The 20,408-nt window shown below is 39.2% G+C and overlaps 1 protein-coding gene across 1 annotated transcript in view; it reads right to left on the bottom strand.

Moving 5' to 3' along the window:
• The window catches only part of nt5dc1 (5'-nucleotidase domain containing 1), a 265,220-nt gene that overhangs the window by 55,083 nt on the left and 189,729 nt on the right, over positions 1 to 20,408 (bottom strand). Inside the window, exon 8 of the mRNA XM_042332983.1 lies at positions 3,565 to 3,739. Coding sequence (XP_042188917.1) covers positions 3,565 to 3,739 — 175 coding nt within the window. The remainder of the gene's footprint in view (positions 1 to 3,564; positions 3,740 to 20,408) is intronic.

The raw sequence follows: 20,408 nt of genomic DNA, 5'->3' as shown, positions 1-20,408 counted from the left end.
GCTAGTCTCCAGTGTGTACTATAAAAAAACACAGTCTCTGCTTACCCTGATTAAACAGAGCTGCCTGGGGTTATGGAGTTTATTCGAGGTGAGGGAGTTGCGTATTATCGCCTATATTGCAGCCTGTCAGCATTTATTGAAGTGAAATGTCCTATTAAACAAATAAAGAATATATAATATGCTGCCTGGTATTTCGCTGCTCCTAGCTTATAATATAAAACTTTAGACATTTAAAAATTAGGTTTCTCACCAATAGGTTTTTTTGGAGAGGAGACAACTGCCAAAAAGAAATTCAATGTTCAAAGTATGAAATGCACATGGATACACTGAAAGGGCTTAATGTGAAGCTTGCTTTAAAGAAAGAAACATAATGTTTGAGTGTGTGTCTGTGTGTGTGGGGGGGGGGGGGTGGTATGTCAGGATAGGAAAAACATCTGGAAAGCATTTAGCTTGGAGCATGTGACTAACAGGGCGATAATACTGCAGGAGTAAAACAACACTGGGTAGAATTCTGTAGCTGATAAGGTCAGACAGCCCAAGAAAGTTTCACTTCCAGCAGCAAAGTCTGCAGCTTCTAAATCTACTCTCATCAGAAATGATGTGATATGATGTGAGAGCTGATCATTCTAATGTGGTAGGCTTCAAAAACAGAAACTTATCTTAAGAAAAGCAGAATACAGAAATAAAAGTGCAGAATATTTCGTCCACATCTTCACCACCATGTTTGCTTGGTCCTGAAAATTCTAACATTAGTTGTATTGGACATTTTTGGGAGTTTTAAAGGGGCACTGTCCGAGCTGTTTTCATTACCAATGAGCAACCCGAGGACATTGCTGATGTTGAAACACATCATCATATCACCTGAACCTCCATAAAATAATATTGCTTGCATTTGATACAGCACCTTTTACACCATCGAGATGTCTCAAAGTGCTTCACAGGGTTTTACTATGAAAGTAGTGTTGTGACTGTATATTTTGTAAGCGAAGCTTGAGGGTTGTGATGAAAATGTGTTATGTTTTTGGTTCTTCTTCCTCCAATCATAAGGTTGTGGGTTCAAGAAGCAGGTCAGCACTTGAGCTCACTGTTTAAGCTGACCCTATCCTGCAGTACTGGAGGAGGGCGGCATTCCTGGAGGTACTGTGTTTTGGGTGAAACATTAAACCTTTGTCTTGTCTGCCTCTTCTTCAGGTGGACTTTAAACATTCTATGACGATATTCAAAAAGAGAAGAGGATTTCTCACAGTGTCTAAGGTCAGCAATCTCCAGAGTAATTGCTCATTCAGCTAATGGCATTTGTGGGACTAGGCTGTGTGCAAAATGGCTGTCGCATTTGCCTACAAAAAGAGTCACGACACTTGCCAACAACAGCAAATTAAATTTGTATAACGCCTTTCACGCCTTGCCACATGAAGAGAGTAATGCAGTGTTGAGATCCTCAGAAGGTGAGTTAGCTACAGGGGTATGAGGAAAGGGCAGGTGAATGGGCCTGAAATAATTGCTCATGAGGGAGGGAGCTCAGAAATAATGGGCCAAATGGCCACCTTCTATATTTCTTCTTCATAAATTTCTGTGGTTCTTCTGTATCTTTCCTCTATCACTTTACAACATTTGAACAAACAGAAACTTTTCTTCCCGCTTCAGAATGTCTAACTGAGTTCTATCTCTATCACGTGTTTTCGTTTTGTAGAATCACCAAGAGCCAAGAGTGGAAGAACATCTGGGTTGAGTCCCAACAAAAAAAATTCCAGATCATCCAGATTTCCTGTTATTGTCATTTCCTCTTAATCGGGAGGGAGTATGTTGTAGTAGGTAGAGTGTCTATAGCTAAAGATAAATACAGCCAGATTACTGGGTTAACTTTCATAGTTAACATCCCAGTGTCTTGGGACATCCTCCCGACATGAAAGGCACTTTACAAATGTAATTTTGTATTGTATTCTGTATGTTAGAAGGTAAGTAAGTGTTAGTTTGGCTAGGCTGGCCACACTCCTGTTTCTGGGTCAGAAACTTGTGGCTTTGAGGTCCACACCAGTTCATCATCAAACGAGCACTGAGTGCCATCAGTTAGATGAGACTTAAATGGGTGACACGTCCACCTATTCTAGTGGTTTGGGAGAAAAGTAACGAAGTAAATTTAGATGATGGAATTAAAAACTCTGGGAATGTGCAACATGTTAATACTTTCACATCAGTGATATTATCGTATTATCTTGTTCAGAGATTAATTTCACAAAATATAGAATCAATTCACTTTACAGTATATTCTGTGAAACGTTTTGAGACGTCTTGAAGATGTGATAAGGCGCTATATCAAATGCAAGGATTATTATTAGCAGTAATTTATCTATTGTACATTTCCATGGCTTCTCCATTAATACACAGTGATTACAATATACTATAACAGACTGTTATTCACATTCAGTTGATATAAGCTGTGGGAGTCATTGGTTGCACATTCTATTTATATCTTTAAAAATCCTTACTTTATTTTAGTTGGCATATGGCCCCGACTAATTGAACTATTGATGCTCTTTGTACCATTAAATCACATGGTCTGCTGTACGATGTGAAATTAACTCAATCCTTGAAGGAATTAAAGGAAGGTGATTTAAAACCTGACTGAGTAAGTAAAGACTAATCACTGCAGTTAATGACCTTTGAAAAGTTGAAGAGACCTACGTTGATAATATGCGAAAGGAGAAGAAAGCCGAACTATATAACAAGATGTCCAGGGTGGCTTCCCGATTGAAACATACCAATAAAAAATAGATTTACTCTATTAACATAGCATTTTGGATTGTGTAGAATTTGGCAAGTTGTCAAATTCAGTTTTAACTTTGAAACCTGTTTTCTCCGTAAACAAACGGGGAAAGGCCAGTTCTTAAAACAAACGTACAAGAAAACCAGTTTCAAAATTAAAGACTGCATTTAAGACTTTGACCAACTCTGAAATATCAAAAACGAAATATTAATAGTGTAAATCTAGTCCCAGGTGGAATGTTATCCCATGCGTTGGTTAATTCCTTGTATAAAGAACCACAATTCACAAACTCATTACTAATCGAAACATTTCGATTGATTTCAAGCCTCTCCCTCGCCTACAAGTACATCCACTCCTTGGTATGTCTGTCTGACTTTCTCCTATGCTACTCCTCCCCTCAGCTTACTTGGGCTTGCTGCACATCCCTTGGCCTCTCCCCACTGCCATTGATGATCAAGCCTTTGGTTCCTACTTCCCTAACCTCTGGATCTCCCTAACTCTATTACTCCGCCTTGTCCTCTTGTCACTTCCTCTCACCTCAAATCCTATCTATTCGAACAGACTTATGGCTACCTTCCGCGTGCTCAGCATCCAGCCCAGTCCCCGTAAAGCACATTACCCTAAGTGAAGGGCGTTATATAAATGCAAGTTGTTATTGTTGTGAAAGGATGTGCTGGAGCTCAAGCTCACTCACCATTTTACTCCAGTACTCATAGATGTGGAGTTCGTGACAATTCGAAAGCCGTCATTGCTAGCTCTCAGTCAGTTACAGGAGATTTTGTGGACTTGCTGTTGCTTACCCCAGAATGTGTTCACAGAGCAGCCTGCAGTAGTCACTGTGTGAGCTGGTGATGAGAAGCAGAACCTTCCCAGAATTCTTCAGCCTCCTTAACCAGTCCTTCACCAAATCAGAGCAGCGGACCAGATATTTGCTTGGAGCCCTTTTCACTGATGGGAAATATATTCCAGAATCTTCTGTTTTTAAGGGAAAATAAATTGACACGTTAGACATTACAGTGATTTACACTGAACACATCAAACTACAATTGGAATGTGCCATAGTTTGTACAGATCCAATTTGAACTCTGACTTTCCAAGTGACTTTGTAACCACCAACAACTTGCATATAGCGCCCTTCACACAGGAGAGCGTCTCAGAGCCTTCGCAAGTCAAATAGATTGTGCAAACCCTACATCATTACTGTTGGCTAATTCTGCAAGAAAAATGACATTATTTTGTGCCCAATCTGGTAAGCCTTGTGGCAAAGTTAGCACTTTTATCTCTATTAATTTTTTGATTTATTATTTCTTGACATGCTTTATGTGCAGGCGTGAGTGAGAAAGGCAAGGCTTTAATTATTAGACTAAAGTGCAATAATGTTAAAATACATGATGTGACACAGAAGGAGCAGTATGAGAAGAAAGCTGCCATCACGATTTTGAGACTAGTCTGTTTGTGTTTAGTAAAGTGTATCCATAAATCTCTGGGATATGGTTCACAGTTTTAAGTTTTGAATTTGGTTTTCAGCAAAATGACCTCTTCTGCTCTCTGCTGATCAACAGTACAGCACTGTACACATTTTCAAGGTGTGTGAAAACTCATTCATAATTCCCTGGTGACCATAGAATTCAGAAGTGACAAAAGTGAACGCATCACTGTTTTGCTGCTACATCAATGAAGTATAGCTCAGTTCACTCGGCTGGAATTGTATTTTCTTAAGTTTTTGTTGCTGCTTCACAGTGATTCACATGTGTGTATTTCACTGATCCCCTTTTTCAATCAAATAAATATTACAGTGATCGTAGCATATGACAGAATCTTGCACACCACTGGGGTCCAATTTGCAAGTTGTGTAAATCATGTGGCCTGTCCTGAGAAAATTAAAGTGCTCTCATTTAATTAGTAACTAATGAAAAGTACCACATGTTTTCACTGGTTATTAGATATCTACTGGCACCTGCGATTCCCTCTGAACATGTGTTTACACTTATTGCTTGCTATACTTTTACCCAGACTTTATACAACTCGCAAATTGAACCCTCCAGCACAATTTTATGAAGCAACTAGACAACGTAAAAAAGGTTACAGGTGCATTAATAATGTAGGACTAATCACATTGTTAAGTCACTTTTGGTTCGATGGCCACATCACCATTAAATGCTCTTCCCCCAGAAGATCCATAAAAGAATGGAAGAATTTTGCTGAGGTGCAGAGCTAATGAAACATGAACTTGCTCCATCTCCATCTCCACATCGCTAAATCTGACCTCTCCATAACACACCTCCTCAAGCAGTATAGAAGTCATTACATCCATCTCTATATCTTCCAAACATGTTCTCAAGCTTACACTTATCCAATGATAAAGGAGTTAACTAGGGCTACATTTGTTATTTTTTAATGCTGTTCCACATATACATTCCGTCAAACAATTTCTCTACCCTCTTGTCCCATGTTAGTCTTTTTAATTTTATAATCTGTATCTTTTAGTTCTGCCCTCAAGGTCTAATTCAAATCTAATTCATTTGTACAGCTCATCACATTAGTGACCTCGATCTTTATTTTCCGATGATCCTCTCCTTATAATTTGTCACAGATTTTTTACTTTCAAGACTTGTGACTGTTATTTATGGCTTTAGCCCCAAAGAGAGGCCTTTCAAAATAGATGTTATTTATTTTAGTCTGACAATGCATACAAGGTTCATATTCATAGCTTTGTGACTATTAAAATAAAGACTGCTTGCTTCAATTGAGGATTACAACCATTTATTAATGTTTCAGCCCACATTAATTGCATAAATCTCATGATATTAGATTAGTGAATGAAATGAGATTAGGAAATACTCTCACACAGTGTCTCATTTTTATTTCTCCCCCTCCCCCCCCCACCCACAGTAGCAATTTATCATCTATACTCTCCTTTTTTGATTTTAGGATACTTTCACTGCAGCTGCCAATTTGCAATGATATTTTAACCCTCCCAGATGTCACTCACCAGGTCAAATGGGACATTCAATTTGTCAACATAGGAACCCAAGCTTTTTGTGTGGCCTTTCTAATTTGTCTCTTAGTTTTTGATAAAATATATTGTTTTTTTAAAAAAAAATTGCAGTTCTCTGCTTGGGATCCACCCTGATTGGCTTGCAGAAAAATAAGCAACTGCTGCTCAGGCTCTGCACCTCCAACTGGTGGAATCATTGCTCAATGGGAAGGTATGTGTGTCTGAGATGTGGGCAGGAAGATGATGGCAATGCTCTCACACATTTCATTCTGAGGTGAGAGTTCTTCGTTCCTGCATTCCGCCTTGTGAGGGCTCAAACCCGCACTTGTCAGATATCAAATGACCAACTAGTGACTATCCCACGGGGGGGGGGGGGGGGGTTAAACAGGCTTTCCTTGGAGATGGACTGTTTGTCAAACGGATATTTGTCAAAAGGATGTCAGAATAAAGTCAACCTGCGTGGGATAGTCAAGTTCCTGGCCCACTCATCCCACTCAGTAAGAAAGCTTGCCAGACAGTGTCCTCAATGGCAAACTTTGCAGTTTTAGCTGGTTAGAATCCAGCAGTACCTCTACGCACATTCTGGGGTCCCCAAGCCTTGGCTCTTGCCAACCTATGCCTGATAATTTCAGGAATTAGGTAAGCAGGATGCTCTCCAGAGAGAGAGTGTACATTCCATTTGAATAAATAACTGCGGAATTTCCACATGTAGGTGAGATTAATTTAATTTTCAGTTTGGTTAGGATACTCGTAAGCATAGTGATGGGTTTCCACATGTGTTCCACAAATAACGAAGATTTTAAACATTTAAAAACAGATTTAGTAGGTCATTGACCTAAAGGCTCAGTGGCTAAAGCTACAGTCTTATGTAAAACTGAACCACACAGACCAAGAAAGCCTCAGGTTTGATGCTCAGTCTGTTCAACAGGCATTTTGGAATTGGCTTTTTTGGACTAGTGAGAGGAACGTTATCCTGGCTTGCTGCCCTTGAGTTTTATCCAGTGGCTTATGCTGCAAAGTCTTTGTGTGACTGTCAGGTGAGGATAAGATTGATCTTGGTTTTGATGCTCACCAGAGGTGGAATAATCTGCTGATTCTCACTGTTAGGCTAACACATGAAACTAGTTAATTCAGCAATGTCCGAAGGAGCCTGATCTGAAAAGGTATACAATGAGTGTCAGCAGATAATTCCACCTCAGGTGACCATCACACCCTAGGATGAGTCAGTGCTTTCAGGCCGAGGAGAAACACAAAACAAACAGGCTGGGTTTAAAATATTTGACACAAAATCTTAATTAAAATCTGCAGTTTCCAAATATCCTAGGCAAATCACACCAACTAGGATTATTTTTGGTGGGGAAAAAGGTTAGCTAACAGGCAATCATGGTTATAATAGAAGCAAAACGAATGTAGGAACATTAAATGGTCTTTCAGACCAATGTTGCTGGTTCTGATTGACTCTCAGCATTTCATCACCTGCTTTATTCTAAGATCCATTCTGTCACTACATTGATTATTATTACTGGAAAGGCTGATACCAGTATTATAATTAATACAGTAGCTTGAAAATGTGGGTGGGTTAGAATGAAAGGGATCTAATAGAGGGCTTCAACAATCAGAAAGGTTTGAGAAGATAGACTAAGCTTGGAAAATTGATAGTCAGGATAATGATGTTCAGGATAGTTATTGGAAGAGGTTAAAGAATGTTAGAAGAAATGGTTTCATACAGATGGTTATAGCAATCTGGACTGTTTTGCCATAAATGATGATTGATGCTGAGACCATACCATTTAAAATTGAATTTAATAAAACCCTAAAGAAAAATATAAAAGGGTTAGGGAAAGAACAGAGAATTGAGATTGGAATGGTTAGTTCCAGTGTTTCAAGGCTACCACCATTTTAGCCTGAATGGCCTCCTCCCATGCTGTAATTTCTATGATATATTAATAATAATCCTTGCATTTGATATAGTGCCTTATCACATCGTTAAGATGTCTCAAAGCTCTTCATGGTGGGTTGGGGGGTGAAATCAGTTTGTCCGTACCACCATTCTTGTTGACCCAGTGGCTGCTATAGTTGTGAATCACAAAGGGCCATGGTTCTCAATGGACACTGAAGTACCTTAACTCAATCCATCAAATTGGTTAAAATAAATCAATTTTCAGCCCATTGTATTTGATAATTTACTGGACAAATCAATATTTAGTTTATCCAGTGGCAGTTTAATATTCCAAAGAGTTGCATACTTGATAAAACATATACAATATTTCAGATTTTTGCCTTCTCAGCATTTTATTATAGTCACACTTTGTCTTACTTAGTGGGTAAACGAGCCCCATCTTTTGGCAATAAAGTGCTTTGCTGTCTGTTGAAAAATGCACTTTGTTTTGCTAAGTCTCCGAATTTGGCGCAGACACTGGATTTTTTTTAGTTCTTAAGGTACTCCTGTCTCTATAACCGACTGACATTTAAGATGATAAGTTTTCAATACATTCCTTATGGAATACCATTTTGATAATGGAATTCAATAGACTTGTGTTTTATTTTTNAAAAAACATATCTGGTTAGAGGAACTGAATTGTCATGATATATTAATTTTTGTTTGCCCTTTTGCGAGGCCCCCACAGATTCTCCTTCCCCTCTACTGAGTTATTTTCATTTTTTCCTTTGTATCTGGTCTCCCTGGGATAATGGATGACTATGGAAGAGGTTGGATAGCTGATCTGCTCCCTGTGCTCCACTAGGCCTAACCAGTCAGTTGTTGTGACAACCGAACTGTAGAAATTTAATAATAATAATCCTTGCATTTGTTATAGCTCCTATCATGTCATTGAGATGTTTCAAAGCGCTTCACAGAATATACTGTAAAGTGGATTGATTGTGTATTTTGTGGGCGTAATGCAGCAGCCAGTCTGCACAGTAATTTTTCTACAGGACAGCAAAGCACTTTATTCTGAAAAACAACTATGAAGTGAATGACCAATTTTTTTTATTTGGGGGATTGGGGGCCAGACCTGGAGAAACTCCCTCCTTTCCTTTTTGAATAATGCATAAGAGTGCATAGTGCTGAGGTGGGAGGGTGTTTGCATTGTCAGAGGTGTGTACTGTTCCTATTTCTTTTGTTCTTATGCTCTTATGTACTTCAGATGAGATGTTAAATTGAGATCCTGTCTGCCTGTTCAGGTGGGCGTTGAAGACCCCGTAACACTATTTGAAAATGGTGTCCTGGCCAACCATCCCCCAGGTAAAATTAGTCATTCGTTCCATGACTGTTTGTGGGACACTGCTGTGCAAATTGGCTGCCGCATTTCACCCACAAAATAATATATCCTGTGAAGATCTTTGAGACGTCTCAACAATGTGATAAGGTGCTATATGAAATGCAAGGATTATTATTGTTACATTTATTTTACACTGAATAATATGAAGAACATAATTCAGCTGATATTTAGTTGGAAAATGTGATATTCAATCAACATTATTATAAATAAATATACAGAATCTTATGCCAAATATAGAGATTTTGGCAATATCGATAATGAATATGTTTAATCTGAAAGAGATTGGGATCTAATAAGTCCAGTTAAACATATTTTTAATATCCAGTCCATTCAAGCAAAAGGGTATAGATTTTTTTGCTTGTGAAATGTTGGCTGCTGTTGGGGATACGGAGGCCAGACATTGCACTCTCACTGCAGTCAACTGATTCAACACAGACCTGAGAAGGAATTTGGCAACTCACTGGTTTGTATGGGTCAGTGCCACACTGTTATGACACATCTGGAGTGCCTTGCATTTGATTTGATTTAAACTGAAATCCAAATAACTGTACAACGTCGTCTGGCTGTGATGATGATTCCAAATTATTAACTTTTTATACCTGTGCAGATGATTCAATCGCATCTGAAACTACCACTGTTTCTACTGAATGAGGTGCCATTATAGTGTCTTGATCAGTTTGAGGGGCACGTCTAAGGAGGTATTTCAAATGAAAGGATATTATTCTGAAAATAAATCTTTACGCAAATATGAGAATAGGGCACTCATGCCTCGGAAGGCCATAGATGCAGAGTTAATTGAGGTGTTCAAAAAACTATGAATTGATAATTGAAAAGTAAGGATAGTAAGAGATATGAAGAAAGGTAGGAGAATAGAATTAAAAAAACCTGCTAAATATTTAATAGCAGAGTAGGCACACTGGGCTAAAATGCCTACTTCTGTTTCTTTCAGGAAGCTAGATTCAGGACAAGGTATGGGAACCAAATGAAGTGTCGAATAACATTCTTGTTAGTTAATATAAACTCTAGTGTGTGCTTCATGGTCTCCCATCAGCTGCAAACGCTCTGGTTTTAGGTGGACGGTGACATTGTGTCTTTGGTTTACAATATGCAAATTCGTCAGCTATCTCTCTTCCCTAAAATGCACGAGTTGCTCGGCTGACACTGTCCTTCACACAGCTGAAGGATGTGGTGAGTCACCGCTGGAGCTGTATGTCATCTTCGAGTAATCCTGGCGCTGATAGCTGAAGAATTTCCTCATTTCTTAATACTTCATCAAACTAATGCAACAAAATGGTGAAAAAGTGGAATAAATTATGTCAAATTAATTCCAAATTTAGAGGTTTTGAATTGAAAAACACCATTCATCACATCTGTATTTGAGAATTAAACAACCCAGAATAACTCATGAGAATTATACACATGGGGGAAGGGGTGTGGGGAGGACTATAAATGTTTATATGTGGCTGAACAGCAAGATTAGAGGTCAATTACAAATAGTTTATCCACCCTTACAATTTAAAAGATATACACACAAGGGAGAAGACAATAGAAGGGAATGGGAGGGAATACGGGTGGAGACTCACATGGAGTATAAACACCGTCAAGGGCCACTTGGGCCGAAAGGCGTGTTTCCGTGCTGTACTGTAACAATCTATGTAAATTATTGCACAAAATAAACTTTCCAATAGGTTAATAATCGTCATCAGAAATGGGAAAAAAATCATTCCGAACTGCAGACAAAACAAAATAACAAAATGTGAGCAACTGTAATTTCACTTTAAAATGTTATCTTCAGTTCTCTGGGGAATGGGAAGTTAAGTGGAAAGCGGAGTAAAATTTTCATGAGCTCTATAATTTAATAATAATCCTTGCATTTGATATAGCGGCTTATCATGTCTTTGAGACGTCTCAAAGCGCCTCACAGAATATACTGTATAGTGAATTGACTGTATTTTATGAGTGAAACGTGGAAGCCAATTGCGCACAGCAGTGTCCCACAACAATCGTGGATTGAGTGACCAAATTATTATTATTTTTTTTTGAAGGAATTATTACCCCCGGAAAAGCGATCCGCCAATCAACTAATAACCGGGTTCCTAGATATATTGCAAGGAAATAGTTTTCTCGAATGCTTAACTGAATGTGTATAAACCAGAGTCTCTAATCGCAGGGACTGGGTTGTTGAGTCAGCTTTTATATTATTCCATTCCAGCCCACATTGGCGTATGTTTAAAATAAGAGCTTGTAGGCTGCTCTTGATTTTAATCTATTAACTGAAATGAGAATCAATATATCATTCACCTCCATGTTTTCTGAATGACTAATATTACTCTTTAACACTATTTACCACTGAAGTGCTGCAGCCACCTTGAGCAATATTTTACCAGAAGACATAAAAAGAGCCACTCGTCCCATTGCAGTTTGTGGGATTGTGTTGAGATTTGCTACGGAGTTAGGCCATTTTCACAGTGATACGTTTCAAAGTAACTCATTATAATAATAATAATCCTTATTATTTATTGCAAGCGTTTCACAGATTTTACTGTAAATGTGTACTCGTGACTATTTGTAAGCCAATTTTCACACAGTAATGTCCCACAAATAGCCATGAAGTAAATGACCAATTTTATCGGGGGAATTGTAGGCCAGACACCAGGAGAAACTTCCTCCTTCAATCTGCTGATCTGACAATCTGCTGATAAATCACTTTCACACAGTAAGCAATTTGAATTTAGTAATAATAATAATAATAATAATCCTTGCATTTGATATAGCGCTTTTCACGTCGGGAGGACGTCCCAAAGCGCTTCACAGAACACACTGTAAAGTGAATTGACTATATTTGTGGGCCAACGCGGCAGCCAATTACGCACAGCAATGTCCCACAAACAGTCGTAGATTGAAAATGACCAATTTATTATTGTTTTTGTTTTTTGGAGGGATTATTATTAGGCGTGTGGAGTAAGGAAACTTGCCCAAGGTTTCACCCTCTGCCTGGAATTGAACTCAGGTCTCTCACTTGCAAAGCGAGTGCTCTAACCACTGAGCTACAGGACTCCACAAATGCCCATTATGTGAAGGGCTTTGACTTTCTTTGAGCCGGTAAGGTTCTACATCAAATCATCAATATGTTTTCACAGATCAGTCTTGTGGCTATGTTTGTTAATGCTGTAAAGGCCACATTGGGTGATGTGAGGTTTGCACCACAAATACAGTTAACAGGAAGGTGTGCCAACGAGAAACAAAACTTCTCTGCTGCCATTCCGAACCTCACTATTGCTCCCACGCTTGTAGCGAAAATAATGTTTCACGCATGCAGGCATATTTGATGTTTCTGTGTGTGCCGAGTGTGATGTCGATGCCCTTGCACATTGCACAAAACCATTAGTGATTTATTTTCACAATCTCTGCCATCCTTATTTCTGTAGTGAAATTTTACTCGCGGAGGCTGGGAGATGCTTCTGAAAATCAAGTGACTTTGCTCCTGGCCATTTTCCTGGGGCCCCTACGGTTGTTTGGGAAGCAAAGGTTCCAACAATAAATTTCTAACGACTTTGCACATGCACATAACGCAAGGGAGTCAGACATCAACGAGCTACGTAGTCAATGATCTCATTGAGTTCAATTGTTACATCTCCTCCATACAGGGACAACAGGAAATCTAACTTGAAAAGGGTTCACTCAAGTTCAGTGTCAAGAAAACTGGACAATTTTGCTCCCAGAGGAAAACTCATCGCATAAAAGTAACATTTATGGAACAAATTACAAAGAAGCAGCACTCCAGGATATTCCAGAGATGCTTTTAATCAAAGTGAAAATGCAATGCAAACATGACATTAAAATAACATAATTCTTCAGTATAAGTGCTTTCTTGGTCCTAGGTTCATAAAGTGGTATCATAGCAACACATGTTCAGTGGGGAAACAAATGGGCTATTTGAACAAAGAAGCCTTATAGAAAAAATACAAACACAAGCTACCTTCATTCTGAAACCTCATCTTGTCTATTGACCAAGGCAATTTTTCCTGATGGCCATCTTAAATGCCTTTTTTATCTATACCATGGCTGGTCAAGTGTACTTTCTTGTGCTGCAAATTGGGTGCAGTTACACAAACAGAAGATGGGTTCAGGTCCTGGCTCAGAATCCCACCACTGCTGGAAACTTGTCTGAATGATAAATGCTCTCTTTGGATTGCAAGATCCATTAGAACTGGTTCAAATACCTTGACCTAGTTCTCAAATATTCAGAGGCTCCTGGTGAGAGGAATCCTGCCCTAATTACATTGCAGCTTAGAATACAAGTATCCACAGTAACACGGAAGAGGCTGTATGTGATTCCACTTTGCAATTGTACAGCCCTTTCTGAGTTGTGTATGTATATATATACATATACATATATATATATATACACACTGGTCTACAGTACACCAGTATACTATAAGCATTTCAGCACTTACGTTCAGTAATAATGAGGGCCACACAGTGACCAAAGTTCTTGAGAGAAATCTAATTCCACAGCTTGGAGGAAGATATGAACTTTGCTGCAGCCTCAACTGTTGCATTATAATTTCCATTTTCCTTCTTATTTTTTAAGACTTTTAAATAAATTATGCTTTCTTACTGCAGATGGAATACTAGCAATGAAGCAATGTGATGAAATTTCCATGTGGAAGTCATATGGAGTCCTTATATATTTCACTTTTCACCATATTTCACTGGAAAGATGGTGTTCCTTTAAATATGCATTGAAGGCATTGTGATACAATACAATTTATCTTTATATAGCATTTTCAGCTGGGAGGACATCTCAAAGCACTTCAGAGTGCTGGCTTGCCAATCAAACTGCAGTTGAGTGGATAGATGACCGAAAGCACGGTCAAAAAGGTTTCGAGTTTAAGCTTTAAGACATGCCTTGAAAGAAAGGTGTTAGGGAGCAATTAAATTCTATACATTTATCATGGTGCTTTTTCCTTAGTATCAGCCTGGCTCAGTTGGTAGCACTCTCTCCTCTGAGCCAGAAGGTTACTATGGGTTCAAACCCCTGTCAGGGCTTGAAACTTGAGGCCCCATCTGCCTGTTCCGGTGGATGTTAAAATTCCCTCAGTACTATTCAAAAAGGGTAGGGAGGTTCCCCTGGAGTTCTGGCCAACAATCCCCCAAATAAAACTGGTCACTTGCTTCATGATTGTGGGACATTGCTGTGTGCAAACTGGCTGCCATGTTTATCCACAAAAATACTTTACAGCATATCCCTTGAAGTGCTTTAGGACATCCTCCCAACACAAAGAAGTGCTATACCAAGTGCAATGTTTATTACATGTTTGAGAAACACAATAGCTTCTGTAGAAGAAATGTAGGGCCAGGCATTAAACAAGCAGTTGACACTTGTTCATGAATGATGGCCAGACATGGAGAAAAATATGCTAATGTTGATGGGAGAACTCTGGTGGGATTTGTAGTGTTTTTGAAGCTATTTATGCAGTTGGGATTTGACGCTATTAAAAATGAGCCATATATTCAATATCATTGTCCTGAGTCCAGCTTTCAAAGGAGTTGCCAAGAACAACATACTCTGCACTTGAACACAGCTTATTTACCTTTATGTAGCCCACATTGGTTACAGATGTGGAGCTTCGTGGCAGAAGAAACTTCAAGCAGCCAACAAAGCCATGTGGAATGCAAAGCTGCCAACATTGCAGTTTCAGAGAAAATTATTTATTGTCAGCAACCGGACAAAGAAAATCACCTCAAAATTTGGACTTTTTAACAGAAGAATTTACCATCTATACTGTGAGAATCCTACTTGACCACATTTGACCAAATATTGACAAAAATTTTGAGTTAAACACAAAATATAATAAAATTTTTATTTATACACCCCTTTCACATTGGGAGGATGTCTCAAAGTACTTCAGTGTAAATATACATTGGTTGGTGACCACAAATGTAAAATATATAGATGTAAATATGAAAATATCCAGGCCACTTGCTACTGTTTAATCCTGATATAAATAAGAATGGATTAGCATGACCTGGGGCATTTTGCAAAACAATTAAATAATTATTAGTTTGTACGCAGTCCGTAAACCTTTGCAGCAAAGGGTGAGTGGAATATTATGAGTTTCTACAGATTGGACTGATGAGCTCAAGGACAGTTTCCTATGAGTATATAATCCAGATTTACATCATGATAAAACACTCCCATGAATAAAATGTAACTGAAAAATCCAGTTAGAAAAAGTTTGAATTTACATTACAATATACCTCAGGTTCGATAAAAAGTTCTTCATTAGGAGAAAATTCTAATTCACAGATCTGCACCAGGTGAAAATGATTTTTAAGCAACATTTGCTGAGCAGAAATTTCTAAAGAAGAACTAGAGGAATACGTACAATACTGTTGGTTATTTTTGCTATGATTGTTACATTTTTACACCAATTTTACCCTGGTGCAAAACACTACCTAAAGAATTGAACCAAGTGCCATAAACTCCCCAATGCTGAGGGCCAATAACTTTATCTGGGCAGCAAAATATACAGTTGATTCGCTTTAAAGTATATTCTGTGAAGCGCTTTGAGATGTCTCGAAGACGTGATAAGACACTATATCAAATGCAAGGATTATTATTATCATAGCGATCACATGGGAACATTGCCAATCATGCAATTTAAGTGAAGTTTATTTGTGTGTGACGTGCGTCTGCCCTCTACAGGATTATTTGTGCAAGTATAAGGAGCTCTCCAATTTTCCAAAGCATTTCTTAAGGATCTCATGTACTCAAATTGTTAAAACGACTTTTTTTAACCAAGTCTTGTTAATAGCTTTTCCGTTCTAAAAACAAGCAGAAATGTTGCATTTCTTAACGATAAAATTACATTACACCATTTTACTCATGATCACACTTCGGGTGACAAATCCTGAGTTGGATGTCACTGGAATCATCCCATAACAATCTCACGTCTCAAGTGATATCAAATATAAATCAAAGTAATGAATCCACAGCTCCTTTTGTGTGAAACTGTAAGATAAAAATTGTATTGTATTTTACTTCTCTCTATCCTCAGGGAGTAAAGCGAGGTCACACTGAGCTGTGAAGGAGCATCTAAACAAAGAGATAACAAAGGAAATCTTACAGAAGTGCTAACAAGCTCAGCCAGCTAATAATGATAGCACTTTTCATGTCTTCTAGACGTCTCAAAGTGCTTCACAGAATATTCTGTAGAGTGAAACAAAAACAGAAGCTGCCTGACCTGCTGAGTGTTCCCAGCGACTTCTGTTTTTGTTTCAGTTTACAGTATATTATTCTGTGAAGCGCTTTATACCGTAAAGTGAATTGACTGTATATATTTGTAGGCAAAATGCAGCAGCCAATTGCACATAACAGTGTCCCACAAACAGTCATGAATTGAGTGACCAAATTATTATTGTTTTCTTTCTTGAGGGATTATTATCAGGCCTGAGGAGTAAGGAAATTTGCCCAAGGTTTCGCTCTGCCGGGAATCGAACTCTCTCGCTTCTGAGGTGAGTACTCTAACCACTGTGCTACAGGACGCCTCAAATTTTAATATCTGAAAGAGATAAAACAGGTAAACATTGTTCATCTTAATGGGATTGGGGGGGTGGGGGGTGCGGGGAGACTGGGTTTCACACTCAAAATATGCTGATTTACTGAGCTATGCATTTTTAGTGTTTGATGTTTTCATGAAAGAAGCGAACCCATGTTAAAAAAAAGTTGACTCCTTTATGGCGCGGTGATTTCCATGTTTCTGGGGCTCAGTGGAATGGATACTGCCTGTGGAGAGAAGGAGGCCCTGGCTGATTAGTTAAGATATGGGGTTAAGTGAAAATTATTGGCTCGATTACTACATTTTGTGTTCAGCGAATACCCATATAGTGCTTTTGTCCAGGAGAAAGAGTGGGTGGTGTGAAGTCCCTGAAAGGTTTTGCAAAAATATAACAATAATCCTGGCATTTGATATAGTGCCTTATCACATCGTTGAGAAGTCTCAATGCGCTTCACAGCACATATTGTAAAGTGGATTGACTGTATATTTTGTGGATGAAACCAGGCATCAATTGAGCACAGCAGTGTCCTGCAAACAGTCATGGATTGAGTAACCAAATTTTTTTTGCACATGAGTTATCGAGCAATCTGTGGAAGGAACAGGGTCGATGGGCCAAATGGCTTTTAATGGTTCCACACTTTCTTATGATGTTAGGAAGCTGCTGGTCAAAGACAATAACTACCACATGATCCTTCACTTTCATCACATTTCACAGGTCTGATACAAACGATGAAAGGAAAGGTTCCCTTTACCTATAATCTTCACCACCTCATCAACAGTCAAAGGCTAAGATCACGATATGATGATTACCAAATATCAGGTGTGACACACCTACCTGACCAAAGAAAATCTAATTTCAAAACTGAACCCGTGTTTAGTGGTTAGAGCACTCGCTTTGCAAGCGAGAGACCTGAGTTCAATTCCAGGCAGGGCGAAACCTTGGGCAAGTTTCCTTACTCCACACACCTAATAATAATCCCTCCAAAATCAAAAATAATAATAAAAATTGGTCATTTTCAATCTACGACTGTTTGTGGGACATTGCTGTGCGCAATTGGCTGCCGCGTTCGCCCACAAATATACAGTCAATTCACTTTACAGTGTGTTCTGTGAAGCGCTTTGGGACGTCCTCCCGACGTGAAAAGCGCTATATCAAATGCAAGGATTATTATTATTATTACTAAATTCAAATTGCTTACTGTGTGAAAGTGATTTATCAGCAGATTGTCAGATCAGCAGATTGAAGGAGGGCCTTGCGTCTGGCCCACAATTCCCCCGATAAAATTGGTCATTTACTTCATGGCTATTTGTGGGACATTACTGTGTGCAAATTGGCTTACAAATAGTCACGAGTACACATTTACAGTAAATCCTGTGAAACGCTTGCAATAACTTGATGACCTGATAAAGCGCTTCATCAAATGCAAGGATTTAATTATTATTATTTTTGCTCCTGTGCCTTACTGTCTGTCGCCAGTGTTGCTGGAGCTAGGGATGAAGAGACAATGTCAGCACCAAAGGCAAATAATATGTTCAGAGTGTGGTACCAACTCAGCTATAACAAATACGGGGAATACTAATCAACTAAGATACAGTAACATTAAGATATGAAGCATTCATAATAGTGTATTGAAGCTAACTTGGTAGTCAATAACATTTTAAAAGTCAGGATTCATAATCCTTCCACTGAAAAGGATTAACTTCCTAAAAGGTGAAGGACTTGCAGGTCGCACTAACAAATTTAAGAACTACTTTCTATAAAAAAGGATTAACCTATTAGAACTTGATATGCCTGACAGAGCCCATTACTCATTTTAAAAAGTCTGCACACTATACTTTCTACAATAAATTGAAATGGCCCCAGTACTCTTTATTACCATTGAAGAAACCAAAAAAGGCTGTTTTCATCCATGAAACAAAATCTGCGTGCCAGCCCTTCTATCTCTCTCTTGTACAATCTTTCTTTCTCACAGCCTTTCTCTCTCACTAACAGTCTTTATTACTCTTCTCTTTCTCACACACATAGCCCATTAAGGCTACATACAACACTAAGTTCCCCTCCCCAGAATTTAAAAAATAAAGAATACTAACTCTGTCCTATACTTCTGAGTAGCAGGCAACATTTTTGTGTAAAACAATCACAATACTTGACAGTCTTAACTGTGAAACCACTGGAGCGTATTGAGGTGACAAGGTACTTAATATAAATGCAGGTTTCTTAATATAAGGCACTTAACATAAATTAGGTGTCAGTCTGCCTGGATGGTGGCTCTCCTGCCTCTGAATTGGAAGGACCATGTGAGTTTAAGCCCTGTGTTCAAATGCTAGGATTCTAGTTTTTCCTTCATCTCTTTAGGAAGTTGGGGAATCTTTACTTAACCTGTTTTGTTTCCAGCCACAAGATGGCAGCAGGACACTGAAAAATGACTGCAATGACTGCTGGCCAGTCTGCGGGAATCCTGCAAAATACCATTTACAAGTACGTGTGGGTCTGCAGTACAGTTCCTGAAGGTTCATACAGAAACTTTCCAGAATGTGAACAATTAACAGTTAACTCAGTATAACCTCAATGTACTCTATGTAGATCATGATAACGTGTAGAATTTGCAGAAGTGACAGCTGGACACCTAACTCTGTGTTCTATAGTTTGGTAAATAACACTTTTATTGAGGTGTAACACTCCACCAGTTATTATAACATTTTGTTTTACTGAGGTATAATTCTAAACTAGTTATTATCTGGCACAGTTGTGGGGTTTGAAGGATAGTTGAGGGTCAAACAAGACACCAAGGTTCTGGACTGACTCAGTAAGGTGGAGAGTGCATCATCCTTGAATGGTGATGGTGTCGGTGCCTGAGGTGTGGAGGCGCTGACGGGAGCCAATCAGGAAGCCTCGGTCTTGTTGACGTTCAACTGCAGAAAATTAGCTCTCATCCAGGACTTGATGTCTGACAGACATTCTGTCAGAACAGCAATGGAGTCAAGGGTGGAGGCAGAGAGAGTTGGGTGTCATCCGCATACATGTGGAAGTTGACTCCATGTCTGCAGATGATGTCACCAAGAGGGAACATGTACAGGTTGAAGAGGAGAGGACTAAGGACAGAGCCCTGAGGAACACTTCACGAGACGGTGTGGGGGCTGGAGGAGAAGCCATTTGTGGAGACAAAGTGAAGTCGGTGTGAGAGATAGGATCTGAACCATTCAAGGACAGAATCATGAAGGTTAAGGCGTGAGGAGAGACGGTGGAGGAGGATAGAGTGTTCCACAGTGTCAAAGGCAGCAGAGAGGTCGAGGAGGATGAGGAGACCGAGGAAGCCCTGGACACAGATGGACAGAATCATTTGACCAGGGCTGTTTCCGTGCTTTGGGGGTTCGTAAAATGAGTGGCAGGAGAGAAAAGAGTGAAGCTGGGAAGCAACAACTCTTTCAAGGACCTTGGAAAGGGAGGTTGGAGATAGGGTGGTAGTTGGTGAGCAGGGATGGGTCCAGGGAAGGTTTTTTTAGGATAGGGGTGACAGGGTAGGTTTTAGGATGCAGCACAGAAGGAGGCCATTCGGCCCATCGTGTCTGTGCCAGGTCTTTGAAAAGCGCTATAATCAATCCCACTCCCCCGCTCTCTGTGTACCTCATGTCTGTGGATGATGTCACCAAGTGGGTGCACATAGATATTGAAGAGGAGAACATTTGCTGACCTAACAGCTAAGAGGAGAGGACCAAGGACAGAGCCCTGAGAAACGCAGTCCAAAGCAGACATTTGCTCTGGTATAACATTCTTGTATATGCAAATCCCTGACTGTCCA

This window comes from Callorhinchus milii, unplaced genomic scaffold (genome assembly GCF_018977255.1).
Source record: "Callorhinchus milii isolate IMCB2004 unplaced genomic scaffold, IMCB_Cmil_1.0 Scaffold3, whole genome shotgun sequence".
Taxonomy (NCBI): Eukaryota; Metazoa; Chordata; class Chondrichthyes; order Chimaeriformes; family Callorhinchidae; genus Callorhinchus; species Callorhinchus milii.
Note: the sequence above shows the minus strand (reverse complement) of the source record. Positions and strands in the feature narration are given on the sequence as shown.